This window comes from Peromyscus californicus, unplaced genomic scaffold (assembly GCF_007827085.1).
Source record: "Peromyscus californicus insignis strain IS unplaced genomic scaffold, ASM782708v3 Scaffold_12__1_contigs__length_115047231, whole genome shotgun sequence".
In the NCBI taxonomy this organism is placed as follows: domain Eukaryota; kingdom Metazoa; phylum Chordata; class Mammalia; order Rodentia; family Cricetidae; genus Peromyscus; species Peromyscus californicus.
In genome coordinates, this window is record NW_026294413.1 from 85,684,929 (window position 1) to 85,704,789 (window position 19,861).

Sequence of the window (19,861 nt, forward strand, 5' to 3'; positions counted from 1 at the left end):
GTGTGTGTGTGTGTGTGTGTGTGTGTGTGTGTGTGTGTGTGTGTGTGTGTGTATGTGTGTCCCTGCACATGAGTGTAGGTGCCTGTGGAGGCCGGAGGCGTCAGATTCCCTGGAGCTGAAAGTAACAGGTGGTTGTGAGTCACCTGATATGGGTGCTGGGATTGAAATTTGGGTTCTCCAAAAGAGCAAGTGCTCTTCACTGCTGAGCAGTCTCTCCAGTCCTCTCAGTATTCTAGATGTCGGTCCTGTGTCAGATGAGTAGCTAGCAAATATTTTGTTCCATTCTGTGGGTTGCCTCTTTATTTGATTAGCCGTTACCTTTGTGTGGTCCTACTTGAAGATATTGCATATTGGAGACTGGCCTGCTCTACAGTGAATTCCAAGTCAGCCAGGGCTACGTGGCATCACACTGTCTCGGAAAGAAAAGAGGTAGGAAAAAGAGTAGGGATGGGCTATGTTTGGGAATCCAGAGAGCAGAGAGGAAAGACTTAGTGAGTTTGAGGCCAGCCTGTCTATATAGGAGTTCCAGAGCAGCCTGAGTCACATGGTGAGACCCTGTCATAACTCCTCCCCACCTCTAAAAAAGAAAAGATGTTGACTATAACAGGAGTGAGGCAGCAGAGCCACACATGGCGGCTCAGGCCTGTAATCCCAGTGCTTGCGAGGCTGAGGCGGGAGGTGGGGAGCTCTGGGCCAGAGTATCGTTCACTGGAGAGCCCGCCTCAAGAAAAGAAAAAGGGGCATGTGCAGCAGACTAGTCAGTGCCATTAGGAGGGCTGAGATATGGAAGACACTTTCCAAGTCAGCCGAGACAGCTGAGGAGCTGAGCCTAGAACATTCCCACAGGGTGTTCACTTCATATGAGGGGACTTCCTCTGCAACATGCCAACATGCTTTCTTCCTTTACATGTGAGTGCCAACACACAGCAGGGAGTCACCAAACCGCTGGGAAAGGGGAAGGAAACACCAGGTATTTCAGTCCTTCCTGCAATGACAGCCCCAAACTGTCCAACATGAGACCCTCCACTAGGAAAGGGGCGGGGACCAGCCATTGTGTTTGCTGGGGCATTCCGGGCTTTAGCATGATGCTCCTACATGGCAGAAGACACACACACACACACACACACACACACACACACTGTTCTATTACCTGTCTTGTACAGGAAAATGAGTTAACCTGTGTTGGATTCCTCTCTAGTGGTCAGACTGGCAGACCACCACTAACTTATTGGATCTTTGTACAAACTCAATAACCTGCCCTGGGTAAATGTATTCCTCGAAGCTTGGTGTGGTCCTCTGGTAAAAGGTGCTTTTCTGCTGCATAGGCCTTCTCAGGGTAGGATAGCTCAGCAAGCAGAGCCTTGGTTGGGTTTCAGACCTCCACCTCCAGGCACCTTTGCGCTGTGGGAGAACCACACCTCCGAGTGGGGAGGCCTTCGGCTCAGACTGCAAGAAGGGTTTGTTCTCTGTCCCATATGCCCCTAACATCAGCAGTGCCAGAAAACACAGAACTCTTCCTTCACCACCGAATTAGATCTTTTTGTCTAGGAAATGGGCCTGCTGTGAATGTGAAATCCGAAATAAACACAAGGTTTTAATTTCCTTACAGACTAAAGACCTTCTAAAAATAAATGACAGAATAACAAGGCCGGTGGAGAAGAAACACTGGAGCCGAGGGTGAGGATATGGGTTTAGCCCTGTGAGTCTGGGTCTTTGAGTCCAAGGAGAAGGGGCTCACCAGCAGGTACAGCATGGCGGCCGCTCCTGCCCCTTTGGCTGCAGCCCTAGACTCCTAGTCACTTATCCGAAGGCTGCTCACACTGTCACCTGAGCTGTTCCCTCTCACACATCTTCTCCGCTACACCACATGGACTACTCTGGGTTCCCTAAAATATGCTAAAATATGCGTTTGCTTTGTTCATAAACTTTCAGTGGTTTCGGTTGGTTTATTTTGGGAGACAGGGTTTCTCTATGTAGCCCTGTCTGATCTTGAACTCTCTATAGCCCGGCCCAACAAGTTGCATTTAAAAGAAAAAAAAATGTATTTCTTTTTCTTTATGTGCAGGAGTGTCTTACCTGTGTATGTGCCTGCTGCCTGTAAAGGCCAGTAGAGGGTGGCATTTCCCTAGGGAGGAAGGAAAGCAGAGCTGGTATGGGGACAGGGAGCTGGCGCTGAGCCCTGACAGATAACGAGGAGCTAGATGTGGAAAAGAACTAGAAAGGCCCACATAGAATTTGATGGCTTTGTTTTGTTTTAAGGCAGGGACTCTTGGTTTTTGTTTATTTGTTTTTGTTTTGTTTTGTTTGAGACAGAGTTTCTCTGTGTAATAATAGCCTTGGCTGTCCTGGAACTTGCTCTGTAGACCAGGCTGGCCTCAAATTCACAGAGATCTGCCTGCTTCTCTGTCTCCTGAGTGCCAGGATTAAAGGAGTGTGCCACCCACTGCCCAGCAAGACAGAACTCTTGTTGCCTAGGCTGGCTTGAACTCTCAGGAGCTAAGAATGGCCTTGAACTCAAGATCATCCTGCCTCAGCTTCCCCAGTGCTGGGATCATAGGCATGGGCTACCATACCTGGTTTACATGGTGCTAGGGCTGGAACCCAGGGCCTCGGCACACTAAGCAGACGTTTTACTGACTTATCTTCATCTCCAGCCCCCAAATTCCAGTGTTTACTATCTCCTAGGAATCCTGCTTGATTGTGGAGCCCCCAAATTTCAGTGTTCACTATCCCCTAGGAATCCTGCTTGATTGTGACCTTTGATTCTGTAAATCTGGAACAGACTCTGAGATTCTATATTTTTATCTAAGAATCTCCTACTTCCTCCTCGTCGTCCTCTTCCTCCACTTCTTCCTCCAAATATGGTCTTTCACAGCCAAAGCTGGCCTCAAACTCAGTCTGTAGCCAAAGATAACCTTGTATTTCTGATCCTCCTACCCCTGCCAGAGTGCTGGGATCACAGAGGTGGCCATCACATTCAATCTATGTGGAGCTTGGGATTGAACCCAGGGCTTCGTGCATGCTCGTCAGGCACATCAACTGAGCTGCATCTGCAGCGCTGACTGCAGTTCTGCTGCACTGTGGACCCCACCTGGAGTAAACTAAGTTCCCGTCTGCCTTAAGCTAGTCGAATAAGGGCCCCTGGAGGCCCACTGGTTAAACAGATCCCAAGCCAATCTTCTACTGACTAATTGCAGGACGCCTTTCAGGACTGGGCTCCAGTGTAACCCTCTAGGAAGCCCCCTCCATGCCTGTATCCACAGTGTATCTTACCAGGAGCCTGGCTGGGAACCCCCCTCCTCACTGCCTGTGCCCAACTGTGACCACACCTCTGTCACACTGTACTGCAGTCAGTGCCTAAAGTCAGTGCCCATGTCCTTGGCACTGGCACACCACCTGGCAGCTTTAACAGAAATAAGAAAATAGTTTATCCTGGTCAAACATGACTGGCCTTGGCCTAGGAGAGTGGTTCTCAACCTTCCTAATGCTGCAACCCTTTAATATAGTTCCTCATGTTGTGGTGAACCTAACCATAAAATTATTTGGGTGCTACTTCTTCATAACTGTAATTTTGCTAGTTATGAATCATAATGTAAATATGATATGTGGTATATCTGATATGTGACTCCCAGAGGGGTCATGACCCACAAGTTGAGAACCATTTGCCTAGGAGCACAGATTCAAGTTAGTTTGAATGACAGGCTCCATCATGGAAGAAATGACATGAACCTCCAGAGTCACAGAACAAAACAAAGACATGTTATGAATCTATGTGGTTCCCAAATGCATTAGTGGAATCACCAGTTAGATGGGCTACAGACATTTCTGCTCTGACTTTTAGATATTCTCTCTCTCCCTCCCTCTTTCTCTCCCTCCCTCCCTTCCTCCCTCCCTCCCTCCCTTCCTCCCTCCCTCCCTCCTGAGGTTGAACCCACCTATATTACCTTATGCATTCTTTGGTTTTTGTTTGTTTTTTTTTGTTTTTGTTTTTCAAGACAGGGTTTCTCTGTGTAGCTTTGCACCTTTCCTGGAACTCACTTGGTAGCCCAGGCTGGCCTCGAACTCACAGAGATCCACCTGCCTCTGCCTCCCGAGTGCTGGGATTAAAGGCGTGCGCCACCACCGCCCCGGCCACCTTATGCATTCTTAACTTCAGGGTTGCTGTACAATCTCAGTTTGTCAAGCTTTGAGATTCCAAGAGTTTATCTGATGGTCACAAGGACGTTAGGTGAGATCCAGGGGATGATATAAATGAGTACTGGAAAAGCCTAGCAGAGTCCAAGGTACCTTTAGCTCTGGGTCTGCTATATCACATCTCTCCACAGTCACGATGATCTCATGAGTCAGGGTCAAACAGCCTTCAGGTATTCTGGGTGGATGTGGCCTCTTAAAGTCAAAGAACTTGACTTTAAAGAACTCGGTAAAGGAGCTGTTGAGATAGCTTTGTGGCATAAATGAATAGAAGAACAAACTAGGAATGGGAACTTGGTGGTGATACAGCATACTCTTGACCAGGACTTACAGGCCAGGCCTCTGTTTATTCTCAGGGCTGCAATGATCCTCTTGGCTCTGGTCCTGGCCTGAACTGTATCCTCCTTAGAGTCTTTCACACAGCCCTAACCCCATGCTGATTGTGTTTGGGGGTAATTAAGAAGTAAAGTCAGAAGTCTGGAGGCCTAATCCAATAAGACTGGAGCCTTTAGAAGAAGAGGCGCCAGGATGCATGTGCACAGACAAAGGGCTGTATATAAGGACTCAGTAAGAAAGTGGCCCTGGGCACATCAAGGAGCCAGGCCTCTAGAGAAAGCAAAGCTGCCCGAGGGCAGGCCTGAAGTCTCTGGAAGTAAGAAAACAGCCTTCTGCTGTATCAGCACCCAGTCTGAGGTGTGGTGTGCTGGCAGCCCTGGAGACTAGCCTGGGAATGGACCAGGAGCCTAGGGTTCTAGGTCTGCTATGTTTTCACACAAGTCTTTCAGCTCACAGAGACCTCCCGTAAAAATCAGCTCAGCTTCTGTCCTCCACTCTCCCAAGGCCAAGAGTAGAGAACCTCCTCTGGGCTGGGGACTTTTGCTGGGCAGTTAGAGAAAGGGGTACTCCTGAGACTCCAGTAATAATTCTCAGAGGGGCATGTCTGAGTTCCAAAACTTGGCTTTTGGGTAATGGGTTTTCTCCTATCCACTTCTGCCTAATAAATACACCTGGGGCTCCTCAGCCCTGTTTCCCACTGGTTCTTTGAAACAAGGCCTTGTGCAGACCAGGCTGGCTTCCAACTCAGTGTGTATCTGAGGATGACCTTGAACTACTGATCCTCCTGTCTCCACTTCCCCAGTGCTAGGATTATAGGCGTGCACCGTGTACTGTGTGTGCATATATGTTCATGTCTTTGTATGGGTATGTGCATGTGGATGCAGTTGCCCTCAAAGGCTTGAGGCATCAGATCTCCCAGAGCTGAAGTGACAAGCAGTTGTGAGCCATCCGACTTGGGTACTGAGGAGGAGACTGTGGTCCTATGCAAGTGTAGGAAGGGTTCTTAACCAGTGAGTCTTCTCTCCAGCCATCAGGCTTGGTTCCTTAATGAAATCGTTTTCCCCTATGAGTCATGGAGAAATGCCCTGGGCATCACAAAAGTCATCTGACTACCAGGACTTGTGACACGTATGTCAGAGCAACTGCCTGACCTGCAGAATTGGAGGAGATGTGCGGAAGACAGAGGGCAGCTCAGGAGCTTCTCCGAGCCTCAGTTTCTCCACAGATCTAACAATGTCAGCTGAGCATAATGGTCTCAGCACTAAGTCGACTAAGACAGAAGGATGGTCACATCTGAGGCCACATACTGAGTTCCAGGACAGCATGGGCTTCATTGCGAAACCTGTCTTTTAAAAACGCCAAACAGCCGAGCAGTGGTGACACATGCCTTTAATCTCAGCATTTGGGAGGCAGAGGCAGGTGGATGACCTTTTACGACCTCTGCATGGGTATGGTACATACAAACTCATGAGGATACACACGTACTCATACATTTTTAAAAACGAGGTGGGCACAGTGCCCAGGACTTGGGAGGAAAACCACAAATTTGAGGCCAGCCTGGGCCACATAGAAAGACCCTGTCTCAAAAAACAAAACAAAAAAGCACCTCCTCAACCCCAACTAACCACTAACTCTGCGCTTGTCATGAGTAGCCCATGTCTACAGTTTTCTGAGGTTACCTTCCAGAAACTTCTCTTTTTCAGTGCTGGGATTCAAAGCCACGGCCTCGTGCAGGCTGTGTGGACAGTCTACCCCTGAGCTACATCCACAGTCCAGTTTATTTCTTTTTCCTTATTTATTTTGGGGGTAAGTTGTCCAGGCTGACTTTAAACTCACTATGTAGCCTAGGCAAACAACTTGCGATCCCCTTTCCTCATCCTCCAGAAATGGGTAGAGGCCCACATCACCAGGCCTTGATCATGCTGGAAGTTGAAACAGACAACAGTTTGAATAGAATTGATTGAAAAGTAATGAGATTTGGTATTGAAAACATTGCAGGGTAAAATTGCTACATCACTGGATCCCATATAATCTTTAAAATCCAGAAAATTACCATGCTGTTCATATTCCTGCTACACAAGTGTGAGCCATGGCTGGCAGTGCTGGTGTCCCTGGGAGCTTATTGGAAAAGCAGTCTCAAGGCCCAGCCAGACCTGTTAAAGCAGACTCTGTATATTATCAAGCCTGTAAGTGATTCCTGTGCATGTTAATATTTGAGAAGCTCTGGGCTGCACCAGTGATTATTATTATTATTATTTTTTAGACAAGGTTTCTCTGTGTAACATCCCTGGCTGTCCTGGAACTTACTCTGTAGACCAGGCTAGCCTCAAACTCACAGAGATCCACCTGCTGGGATTAAAGGCGTGAGTCACTACTGACTGGCACCAGTGATTCTTTTTGTTTGTTTGTTTTTAGGTTTTTTTGAGACAGGATTTCTCTATGTAGCCCTGGCTTTCCTGGAATTTGCTCTGTAGACCAAACTGGGCTTGAACTCAGAGATCTGCCAGCCTCTGCCTTCCGAGTGCTGGGATTAAAGAAGTGCACCACCACCACCACCACCGCCTGGCTTGCACCAGTGATTTCTTAACTATAGCTATGTATTGGAATGTGGCTAGAGAGATGGCTCAATGGTTAAGAACACTGACTGCTCTTCCAGAGGATCCAGGTTCAAAGCCCAGCACCCACATGGCAGCTCACAACTGTCTATAACTCCAGTTACAGAGGATCTGATGCCTTCTTATGTCACTGCATGTATGTGGTACACAGGTATACATGCAGACAAAATACCATACACATAAAATAAAAATAAATCTTAAAAAATTAAAATGTGGTTTTCACCCTCAGAGATTCTTATTATTGGTTAGGTGCATGGCCTAGGATCTTGGTTTCAAAATACTTCCTGAATAAGGGGGCCACACTTGCAACCTCAGCACCCAGGAGACAGACAGGAGGGTAGCTGCAAATTCAAGACCAGCCTGGACTACATAACAAGTTCCAGTCCAGCCAGTGCTAAATAGTGACATGCTGTCTTAAAAATACAATAAAATAACCCCTAGATGGTGGAAAATGAAGATTAAAAGTGAGCCGTACTAAAATGAGGAAAGTGTTAAGAAGTAAAGTACAGCCGGGCGGTGGTGGGGCACACCTTTAATCCCAGCACTTGGGAGGCAGAGGCAGGTGGATCTCAGTGAGTTTGAGGCCAGCCTGGTCTACAAAGTGAGTTCCAGGACAGCCAGGGCTGTTATACAGAGAAACCCTGTCTCAAAAAACAAAAAACAACAAAAAAAGTAAAGTACATGCCCATAATGTCTGCACTTGGAATGCTGAAGCAAGAGGATAAGACATTTAAGGTTATCTCCAGCTACATAGTGGGGAGAAGGAGGAGAAGCAAAAGCTGACAGCAGCCAGGCAAGGTGGCACAGGCCTATACTCCTGCACTTGGGAGACTGGGACAGAAGGATCAGGAGGTTGAGGCCAGTGTCGGCTACATAGACACTCTGAGACCAACCTAGACTACACTGCAAGACTCCCATCCACATGGTTTTGGCGGGGAGTGGGGTAGAAGCAAAGAATGTATTACTCCCAATTAAAAAACAAAAACAAAATCCCCACAGGGACTGTCAGCCCAGTGTGTAAACCTGAGTTCCATCCCGAGAATCCACAGGGTGGGAAGAGAGAACCTACTCCTGCAAGTTGTCCTCTGACCTCCACATGTATGCCACGGTGCACACTTCCCCCCACACACAGAGATAATTGTAAATTTTGTTCTTAAAAAACCCCACTACAGATGAATCTCATGGTTAGAGATATAATCTAGCAGTGATTAAAAAGTAATACAATAAGCTGGGCGGTGGTGGCACACGCCTTTAATCCCAGCACTCGGGAGGCAGAGCCAGGCGAATCTCTGTGAGTTCGAGGCCAGCCTGGGCTACAGAGTGAGTTCCAGGAAAGGCACAAAGCTACAGAGAAACTCTGTCTCAAAAAAAACCAAAAAAAAAAAAAAAAAAAAAAAAAAAAAAAAAGTAATACAATAAGAAAGGCCAAGCAGAGTGTGTTCTGGAAATGCAAGTGATAGCGTGTGTGCTGGTTTAATAACTCGTTCTCTGAGAAAGAAAAACAGCCCATCGGCGCCAGTTTTGAATTGCCAGCATGACCTCAGCCATTTCGAAAGGTTCTGGAGGGGCTAACAGTGGGCTCCCTTGGCTGGTGAGAGCAGCGGCAAACAGTCTACTGGCCCAGTTTGTCCGTAAAGTACAACAGCAAATTGACTGCCTCAGGTGGACCAGAGCCCAGTTGTCTCCCTGACCCAACAGTCCCTAACACAAGTGTTTGTGATCAAGTCGGGCCCAGCCAGCCATGCTGGGGCCACTTTTCCCCTCACAGTCCTGGCAGGACCAGCTTCAGTCCCGGCCGGTACAGGGAGGGCAGCGGGAACCGCACTGCTTCCTTAGCTGGCGATAGCCTACTGCAGACGCTTTGGCCCTTCCTCAACCCCAAGAGGAACAGGAGAGCAAGGCAGGGTGGGGTTCCTGCCTGCTGGCGTTCTTGGCCCGCGTTCTTGTCTCCCGAAGATCACCCACTCAGCCCTGCATTTCCTTACCTCCCCACCCCTCCCAGTGCCAGGCCCTCCTCTGTGAGTCTCCCACATCTTTCCAGTAAGTTCCATTCTGTCTAGCTACCCAGTGTCTAAAATCACTGCTGCCAAATCATTCCCGAATAAATACCACCAGTCCTTGTGCAAGGGAGCTGAACCCAGGGCACAGGAATCCAAGCAAGTCATATCAAGGATAGATGATTACCAAATTCATTCTCAGGGCTTGGAATGGGATTCTGGGAATGTGAATTCAACAGCTCCTTCCAGGCAGGTTTACCCACTTTTTTTTTTTTTTGAGGGTGCTGGAGATTGAACCCACACGGCCTTGCACATGCCAGGCAAGCATTGTACTGATGAGCTACACCCTAGATCTGTGCTTGGCAACTCTTCGGAAGGTTTCAAAGTATCCACAGAACTTCTGGGAACAAACTGTTGAGCAAGTCACTGCATGGGACCTAATGCTCTAGGGAAAACAATGCTGTCTGTGAGCTCCGTCCTCCCGGAAACACTGTTCTCACCTTTCAGGAGTGCTGCGCCCCCCCCCGCCCCCCCCCCCCCCCCCGCCCCCCGAGCGCCCATTAGGCAAAGCGCAGTGAGAAGTTAGCCAAATGCTGCAGGAGCTTGCTTGGCTTATCCTCCACAAACCCACTAGTGTAATTAGTCAGCACCTGGCGTGGACCGTTTCTTGCTGGGGAGAAGAGCAGTGAACCAGAGAAATGTGGATGCCAGTAGCCCCATATTTCATCCAGAGAAGGAAATGAGCAAAGCGGTCCTAAACAAATGAAGGAATGGGTTGATGGGAGGTAGTTGTAAGAAACAAGACATAAGAAGAGGACAGAGAGAAAGAGCTTCTTTAACTCAGGAAGTCAGCGAAAGGCATTCTGGGAAAATAACCCACACAGAGGGAGAGCCAGCCATATGCCAGGCAGAGGGAAGAGCAAAGACAAAGGCCCCACAGGGAGGTGGGCAGGCGTGGGGCTGCAGAGCCTAGAGGTCCAGTGTGGCGGCCGCAGAAAGGTAGGTGGGGTCAGGTCATCACACGGGGCTGCTGGGCACCAAGGAGTCTCTATGTTCTTGATGGAAACTGAACAGGAAGTTTTAAGCGGGAGGGCCATCAGCTCTGACTAGGTTTGGGAAGTCTGCTGCGGCTATGGTGGGGAGAATGGACTATGACGGACCAACCGTGGAGGCAGGAGCCTGGCTGGCAGGTGGCAGAGAGGCCAGAGACAGCAGCAGCAGCCAGCCATCTGGTATGCAAGGCTGTGCTTAATCATGGGAACCATCCTCAAAAGCCTCTGCTCAGAAGCTGTCACTGCAACCCAGAAACACAGCATTTACTTGCCTAAAACAAACCCTATATATTTATTCTGAAACAGCAGTAATTGCGGGGCAGTCTCTCTTCACGCCTTCCCTGCTAACTGATGATCACCCCCGGATTACCTCCTATAATCTGTTCAGCCCACCAGCCCACCTGCTCTGACACTCATTTCAAGCCGTCTGCCACCTCTTTGTATATGACCAGCCCCAATATTATGGATTTTTATCACCAATTATTTTGAGACACGATCTCTTTGTAGCCTAAGGTGGCTTTGAATGTGCTGTGCAGACCAAACTGGCCTGGAACTCATCCTTTTCCCTCCACCATCGTGAGCTGGGATTACAAGTGTGTGCCACCATGGCCAATCCTCCCAACTTGTTTTTTATACATTACCAGACATATAGGGAGGGAATAGATCGATTTTTGGAGCTAAGTTTCACCTATAAGTTATTTGACGACTTTAGATAGCTTAAACACCCCACATTCTTTACAATGTACAGAAATATATTCACTCACCTGTTTATCTATCTGTCCATCCAATCCCTATGGTCTGCTCCGTTCCTTCCTGGATAGGAGCTGGAGAGACTGAGGTAGATGGCACAGACCTTACCCTCCAGTGGGGAGGCCCATCCGCTGGCTTCCTCACGGCTGACTCTTTATTGGGCACCAACTCTATTTTGTAGGCCTCAGAACTAGATTCTTTTTCTATTGCAAGGAGAGATGAAAATTCACACCCTGACTATCTTCTCTGTGTCAGGCACTAAGATGTTTCTACAGGTTTGACCACATCGTTACTTTTCACAGAAGGAGGCTGTCTGTGATCACTCCTGTTTTTAGTGGATGAGGATATTGAGAAAGGAAAGGTTTCCATTTGGGTATAATAGCTGGAGTATAGCAGAACTAGGCCTGAATCCCACCCTGTTCAACTCAAAACTCTGTGCTCATGGGGCTAGGGATGTAGCTTAGTGGTGGAATACTTACCCAGCATGAACAACACCTTGGATTCAGTTCCTTCAATGCAATGACTTTGATTCATTCATTAAAATACATTTTAAATTAAATAAACATTTTAAAACAGGTGTAGTAGTGCTTATCTGTAATTTCAGCATTTGTGAATTAGAGGCAAGAGGATCAAGAGTTCATGACCAGGCTAGAAAGATGGCTCAGCTGTTAAGAACACTTGTTGCTCTTCCAGAGGATCCAGGTTCAGTTCCCAGCACCCAAGTGATGGCTCACAACCATCTGTAACTCCAGCTCCTGAGGATTTGACACCCTCTTCTGGCTTCTGTGGGCACTGCACATGTGTGGTATACATACATACAGTCAAAACACACAAACACAAAAAATAAAAACCCTTGTCGGGCATAGTGCTGCAAGCCTTTAACCCCTGCAACCCCTGCACTCAGAATGCAGAGGCAGATTGATTTCTGGGAATTAAAGAACAGTCCAGTCTACATAGAGAGTTCCAGAACAGCCAAGGGTACATAGAGACTGCCTTTAAACAAAGTTCGTGACCAACCTCAGCTACATACTTGTAATTCCAACACTCAGAAGGCTGAGGCAGGAGGGTGACTATGAGTTCAAGATCAGCCTGAGCAACATGAGACCCTGTACCAACAATCAAAGCCAGGACTGGTGGAAGGAGGAAACGGACTCCACACCCCATCGTGGTTCGACTGTAAAGAGGTAGATCAAATGAGAAGCAATAATCAAACTAAACCAAAGAGAAGGACTGCCACATGCCAGGCCCTCCTTGGTCAAATCAGATGAAGAAGTACGTCCTGCAGTGACAAAAAAGTCACATGTCCTCTCTAGATGACAGGGCCTCCACCACAAAGGAGTCATGAAAACAGAGTCCTCATGGAAAAACCCAGAAAGCTGCTTCCCATCTCTGAATGAGTCATCCCAGAGAGCTTTGGAGAACGACTAGAAAATGGATAGGCTTGGGTGTGATTACTTATCTGAGCTTGACTGGGAGGCAGAGTCCTGCCAGAACTGTGTATTTATCATCCAGATGGCTGGCTGCGAGAGGTGGGAGGAGGGAACTCCCAGGACATCCTGCCAAAGAGTGCCCTCACCGCAGGATCAGCAAGGGGAGCCTCTAGGTCCCTGAGTCCAAACCTGGGGGCCTGTACCTACAGAATTATTGGCAGGCTGGAGGGTGGAACAGGCCACAGATGGAAAAGAGGATCTTTAGATGTATCTATTTCTCTTAAAAATTATGCAAAACTCCCAGGCATTTTGATCGTGCCCATAATCCTAGGACTCAGGGAGGCTGAGGCAGGAGGATTGTTTTGAGTTCAAAGCCAGCCTGGGATGCATTGTGAGCCCTTTGTCTTAAAACAAACAATAAGCAAACTGGACAAAGCTATTACTGATGGTGCAGGTCTGTACTCCGAGTACTCAGGGGGCTGGGGCAGCCTGAGATACACAGGGAGTTCAAGGCCAACCAGAGATACATATAGACTTTGTCTCATAAAAAAGAATAGAACGAAGAAGGGGGGTGGCTGTTGCCAGATGTGGTGGCATGTGCCTGTAACCCCAGCTACTCAGGAGATGGAAGCAGGAGGAGCCCGAGTTTCAGGCCAGTATGTGCAAATTAGCAAGATCCTGTCTCAAAATAAAATGAAAGGGATGTGGGGTACTGTGGGTGTGACTCAACAGTAGAACCTTTGCCCCGTATGTGGGAAGCCTTAGGCTCAGTCCCTGGTACCAAACAAAGCACAGCCCCTCAAAACTCATGGCCATAGTGCTGAGACCTGTGATCCCAGCTACTAAGGAGACAGGAGGATGACAAGTTCAGCAACTGGCTACTTACATAGTGAGCGCAAGACCATGCCACTAAAGGGAGAACCTCTCCTAAAACAAAAAGTTAAAAGGGGAGGGGGCGCTGAATAGCCGGGCATGGTGGTGCATGCCTTTAATCCTAGCACTTGGGAGGCAGAGGTAAGCAGATCTCTGAGTTTGAGGCAGGCCTTGGTTCAATCCCCTGTACAACAACCAAAAATCTAATAAGAAAACCAACAACAATAAAACACAACAATAACATTCCTTTGATAATGAACATCAGTGTGTTATTACTACATGAAACTTTAAGATGAACCCATCCTTTTAGTGGGCTCAAAACTTGTTTACCAGGCTGGCAAAGACCCCAGGACCTTTGGTGGGATCTGCCAAGACCTATAGGATGGTTAACTCAAACATGTCAGCTGAACTAGCTGTTCCCTATCTCAAATCAGTTGTAACCAACATTCATGGAACTCTGGCTTAGACCTGATAGTCTTCTACTGGATCCTGTTTCAGATTAGTAAACTATTATCCATGCAGTGTATAAACTATTATACACATTCACAGTAGCTATCATAATTCAGTGTATGACTGCTAGCACAGAGGCATGTGGAGGAGCCAGTGTGCTCAGAGGAGTGACTGATTCTCCTCATCCAAGAATGCTGTGCAAAGAAGTCTCAGCTGTGAGGAAGGGCACACAGGGGTTGGCTTGTTCGAGACCATCAAGGCAAGTTTGTGGTGCACGCTGGGAAGCCAGGAAATTGCTGAGACTGGAACCTTCAAATCATGGGAGGCCCTGGTCAGAGGTCAGTTGCTGGGTTCAGGTTGTCATCCTGGAGATGCTGGGCTCCACACAGAGGACAGTGCTGGGTGGCCACTGGAAGGGTGGGTGACAAGCACAGCTAACCCTGTGCTTTGGAGAGTTAGTGAAGGTGGAGGGTGGCTTCTAGCAAGTTCAGATTTCCGGGGGCTGTCCGGACACCATCCAGTCATTCGGGCAGCTCAGCTTGTCCTTGTCACTCTCCAGTGACAGTGATTCTCTACATTTCCAGAGTACATTATAAAATGTAATTACCCCATAGGGTGGATTATATGCTGCTACACCATAATTTTTGGTAACGTTTCAATAAATGCACCTTAATATAATCGATTTTCTTTATAATCCTGTGGTTTTAGGATTCAGGCATAGTGGCATGTGCCTGAGTTCCCAATGCTTAAAAGGTACAGCCAAGAGAATCAGGAGTTGACCAACCTGGGCTACTCACAAGACCCTGTCTTAAAAAACAAAACCAATATATATGTATTATCTTTGAAAACACTCCGTATATTATAGAAGTCTTGGCCTGATACCAAAGGAATTCCTGGCAGACCCTTCAAACATTTGAAAACATCCCATAAAACATCTTCCTCTTCTCCAGGCATGCTAACTTCTAAACCAAGCTACTCCTGTGCTCAACGTGATGTCCCGAATCTGGAACCAGGCTGGTTCTACTTACTCCAGCTCTGTGTCGTCAGGCAAATGTTAACCTCTAATAGGTTTCCTGTAAAATCATGCCATCCTCCTGAGATTGTTTCCAGAATTCCGTGAATGGAAGAAGCTTTAGCCTACTCCAGCTCCCTGCTTATGGGATAATTAGGGACACAATAACCTCAGGAGAGACTATTTGAGAAGAGAGCTACTTCTTTTATAACCCTCTCATGGTAGGTTCTATTCCGAAGATACAGACCTGGAAAAAGTATTAATCAAATCCCTTTAAAGTCTATGCTTCGGGACTGGAGGGATGCCTCAGCGGTTAAGAGCAATGGGTGCTCTTGCACAGGGCACAGATTCAATTCCCAGCACCCATGTGGTGGCTCACAATCATCTGTAACTCCAGTTTAAGGGGATCCAATGTCCTCTTCTAGCCTCTAGTAGCACTAGGCATACAAGTGGTGCACACAGACATACCGCCCATACACATACAAACTTAATTTAAAAATTAAGAGTATACTCACCTACAATTTTGATAGATGTCTTCATCAGGCTCCTCAAAAGTAAACTGTGGTAGTATTGTGTTCCCCAAAATATTGTGTATCCTAATAAACTTATCTGGGGTCAGAGAACAGAAAAGCCACTAGATACTTAGGACAGGCAGTGGTAGCACACGCCTTTAATCCTAGCATTCCAGAGGCAGAAATCCATCTGTTCAAGGATACAGCCAAGCATGGTGACTCATGCCTTTAATCCCAGAAAGCAAGCCTTTAATCCCAGGGAGTGATGGCAGATAGCAGAAAGGTATATAAGGCGTGAGGACCAGAAACTAGAAGCATTTGGCTGGTTAAGCTTTCAGGCTTTCAAGCAGCAGTTCAGCTGAGATTCATTCTGGATGAGGACTCAGAGGCATCCAGTCTGAGGAAACAGAATCAGCTGAGGAATTGTCAAGGTGAGGTAGCTGTGGCTTATTCTGCTTCTCTGATATCCAGCATGCAACCTAATAACTGGCCTCAGGTTTGGTTTTATTAATAAGAACTTTTAAGATTCCTGTTACAGTAAACCCTGATACAAAATATTTGGAGTGAATGCTCCATGGTTATTCCTTCACTTATAGTGGCTCAGCTTAGTGATGACAGGAAAGAATGTCTTTAGAAGTGTCCCGATTCACACGCTCAGGGAATATTGAATGAATTACACAATGTAGTCAATACTTCATTACAAAATAAGCTTCCTGCTAGTGATTTGCCCCATTGCAGGCTGTTTTGAGCACATTTAAGGTGGATTAGGCTGAGCGGTGGTATTGACAGGTCAGGGCTGCTAAATGCATTGTTCATTTATATCTTTAATTTACGATTTTGCTTCATTAAAGACCGAGTCTTGTGGCGCCCATGCTAGCTGTGAACTCTTGAGCCTCTTGCCTTCACCTCCCAAGTGCTAGGATCACAGGACGGTACTATCCCATGCCCAGCTAGGGTGATTTTAACTAAGATACAAGTCCTTTCTAAACTAGAGTGTCCGCATCCTGGAAATGACCTAAGGAATCAGGAAGTGAGATAAGGATAAGAACCGCCAGGAAGGGCACTTGAGAGCGCAAACCACACACCTGGGCGGGGGTGGCAGCGGGGCTACCATCTTGTAGGGGACTCTGAGAGAGTGTGTAGAACACAGCTCTGCTGGAGTGAGGAGACGACCCTGCCTTATCCACCAGCTCATAGCCCTTGGCTGTTGAGAGCGGCCTCCAGAGTATTACATCCCAGCAGCCCTGGCCTCAGAGAGAAAGGCAGTGAGTGGAGAATTGGGTTCCAGTGTCGCAGGTGACTCTGGGTGGAGTACTTACAAGTGCCACTTCCCTGGGGAGGGCTGAGTTAATAGAGTGTCCAGGCTGAGCGTGAAATGATTATAAAATGGATGAAAGAGACATAAATAAGACAGGTTAGCTTTGACTTTGATTTAAAAATGTGACTGACATGTTTGACCCTAGCCTGGCCCTGTCTACGTTTCCTGCTTTCCACCCTCATTTATCAAAGCCTGTGATTTTCCTGGGTGCTTACTTTAGCAGGGTCTGTGTGGTTTCATCTTTAAGGGTGTAATCAGAAATTCCGCTCGCCCACTCTTGTAGCCCATGTGTTATTACTGGGAAACTTCAGCACTTTGAGGGTGAGCAGTGAGAAGATTGTTATTGCTCTGGTACCTGCTCATTAGTGACAAAAACTGAGTTCCTGGGGTGTTTTTCTTTGGTCAGTGACATCTATTATTCAAGTACACGCCATGACTTGTAATTCAGAATCTTAGGATTGGAGCTCTTGGGTTCATGTATCGATTTCCCTGTGAGGTAAAGCCATGAGAGCATGCATCTTGTTTAATAAATGAATGCCTGTCGAGGTGTTAAATTCCATAAAAAGCAGTTGCAATCTGTTCAGTTTCCAGGTGACTGAATGGATGCCAGAGAGGCAACTTATCACCGTTATTTTGAAAATCACTCCATGGCAAAGGAAAGTGAATACAGAATATCAAATTTGATGCACATTGAGAACCACAGAGTATAAATTATGGAGCTTTGGAGACATGAACAGAAGGGTCATAACGAGGAAAGGGAGAGTCTTTTTTGCCAGTACAGTCAATTTTCTTTTAAATAGAAGATAGATCACATAGTGTGATCTGGGACTTGATCTTGTGATGAAATGTATCTTCCAGAATGCTTTCAGTTAACCTTAGCAACTTCTCTAGGCTCATAGAAATTTACTAAGAAATTACCTAAAATTTCCTCCTAGTACTGGAAGAGAAACATTGTGGAGAAGGATGAGCCTCAAAATTTATATGCTGTGTAAGAGCACAAGGCTGCTTGTGCTATGATGTCATTGCTATGAAATTTCTAGAAAAGGCAAAACAATGGATACAGAAAGTAGACCAGTGGCTCCAGGAGCAGGGATTGAGTGTGGATGACACAATGAAGAAATTGGGTGCTGGGTGTGGCGGCTCACGCCTGCAATCTCAGTACTGAGGAGGCTAAATTAGGACAATTATGAGTTTAAGGCTAGCCTGGGCTACATAATGAGACTCTGTCTCAAAAGGCCAAGAGTTAAAACAAACAAAAGGTAGAAAAGACAGTTACAGAAAGAATGTTCATTTGTAGAAGAGAATTGAATATCCGCCTCTATTTACTTATGTAATTAGCCCTGGATCCTTTCATGAAAACCACATGGACTCTATGAACCACATGGCTTCAAACTCATGGCAACCTTCCTGCCTCAGCCTCCCCGAATCTTTGCCTTTTGTTTTTGCTTTATTTTGAGACAGTGTCTCAGTACTTACCCCTCACTGACCTGGAATTCAGTATGTAGACCCGGCTGGGATTAAAGGCACAAACCCCCATGTCTGCCCTCTGTCCTTGTTTCACCCGGTCCTGTGGAACTGACTTCTTCCTCCTTTCCGTTCTTTCTCTTTGTATTTATTTATTTGGTCCTATGAAACTGATTTTGCATCAGTGTGTGCACACAGGCTTGTGTTTGTGTGTGTGCTCCTGGAAACCCGAAGTCTGTGTTGGTCTGCAGTTGCTCTCCATGTTAGTTTGGAGATAGGGGATCTCACTGAACCTAGAGTGTACCACCAGCTAACCTGGCTGCCCAGCAAGCTCTGAGGATCTCCCTGCACCGCCACCTCCACAGGGTGCCAATTTAGATCCCTATGCTTGCACAGTTAACACTTTACCCAGACCCATGGAATGTTTTTTAAATGTGCAACACTCAATGATTTTTCTTTTTGAGGTCCTAGCGATTACATCATGGCTGGTCCATTCAGAAAGCATGTGTTTGAAGTAAACATCAAAAAGGGCCAGGCCATTTGGAGGCTGGGAATAGGAAGTGAGGATTTGAACTAATTTTAAAGGTTATGTCTTTCCCCGGGCGGTGGTGGCGCACACCTTTAATCCCAGCACTTGGGAGGCGGAGGCAGGCGGATCTCTGTGAGTTCGAGGCCAGCCTGGGCTACCAAGTGAGTTCCAGGAAAAGGCGCAAAGCTAAACAGAGAAACCCTGTCTCGAAAAACCAAAAAAAAAAAAAAAAAAAAAAGGTTATGTCTTTGTGTGGAAACTACATCCCATCTTTGGGAAGAACAGAAGAGATGATCTACTGCTGTGGGTCTATCTGATTATTATAATTATTGAACCAAAGCTAGTAACTGGCCGAATGATAGTGTCACAGATCAATAAGAACAGTTTGGGGCCTTGGGATCTTGAGTGGGTTTGCTTTATTTAGGAGTGGGATCCAAGTGTTTGAGTTTTAGATAATGTAATCATTTGAACTCCGGTCAAGATTCTACAGCTTTCTCAGTGAGTCCCAATCTGCTGTTCACTGCAGGAGAATCTGATTTAGTCCACAAAGTATTCAGCATCCAGTTTTGTCTACAGTACCTGCTGGTGATTACAGGCTTAGTGGAATCAAAACTGCTCTCAGATTATTTATTTATTTATTTATTTATTTATTTATTTATGGCATGAGGTGTGTTTTATTTTCATTAGTCATACAAATAATTTTCTATATGATTCCAGGGCAAATAGGTGAGACTTTGTAGGCTGTATAGGGAGAGGTAGGTCCCTTCAGAGACCAGTAGAACAGTGGGGAGTGCCTGGCTTCACAGATTGTGGTTTTCACCCATCCTGAAGGTGACCTTTCCTCCCCATCATGAAGGGGTCTTGGAGATGATAGAATATGTGTTTGGGGGTGGAGGTGAATCCTCCAATCTAGGTTTTTAGGGAATTTTACTCTGCTTTTCCTGCTCAATGGTCTCTTTGGTTGGCAAGATATTTTCTTGTGTCAGAGTTTCCTCTGCTTGGCTTTATTGAAACTGCCTATTTCCCATGTCCAGTTTGTCTAATGTTTTCTTGCAATCACCCAGCAGTATTGTTGGGAATAAGCAAAAGGTGTTTGACCTAACTAAGTACTGCCATCTTGTTTCCAGACTCCATTTTTTTTTTTTTTTTTTTTTTTTTTTTTTTTTGGTGACAGGGTTTGTCTGTGTTACAGCTCTGGCTGTCCTGGAACTCACTCTGTAAGCCAGGCTGGCCTTGAACTCATAGAGATCTTCCTGCCTCTGTCTTTCAAGTGCTGAGATTAAAGGCATGTGCCACCACCAGCCTGGCTTCTAGACTCCATTTTAAAAGCAG

General features: G+C 46.6%; 1 protein-coding gene across 5 annotated transcripts in view; it reads left to right on the top strand.

Annotated features, from left to right (window-relative positions):
* Positions 1–19,861, top strand: part of Mettl6 (methyltransferase 6, methylcytidine) — a 70,999-nt gene that overhangs the window by 25,791 nt on the left and 25,347 nt on the right. Inside the window, exon 6 of one of the 5 annotated variants that reach the window (XM_052733650.1) lies at positions 9,420–9,649. The exons of 2 other annotated variants lie outside the window; for them this stretch is intronic. In XM_052733650.1, coding sequence (XP_052589610.1) covers positions 9,420–9,475 — 56 coding nt within the window. In that variant the 3' untranslated portion in view covers positions 9,476–9,649. Of the gene's footprint in view, positions 1–1,609; positions 3,839–6,942; positions 8,416–9,419; positions 9,650–19,861 lie in introns of those variants that run through there. 2 more of the 5 variants (XM_052733649.1, XM_052733653.1) reach the window with 2 other exon arrangements.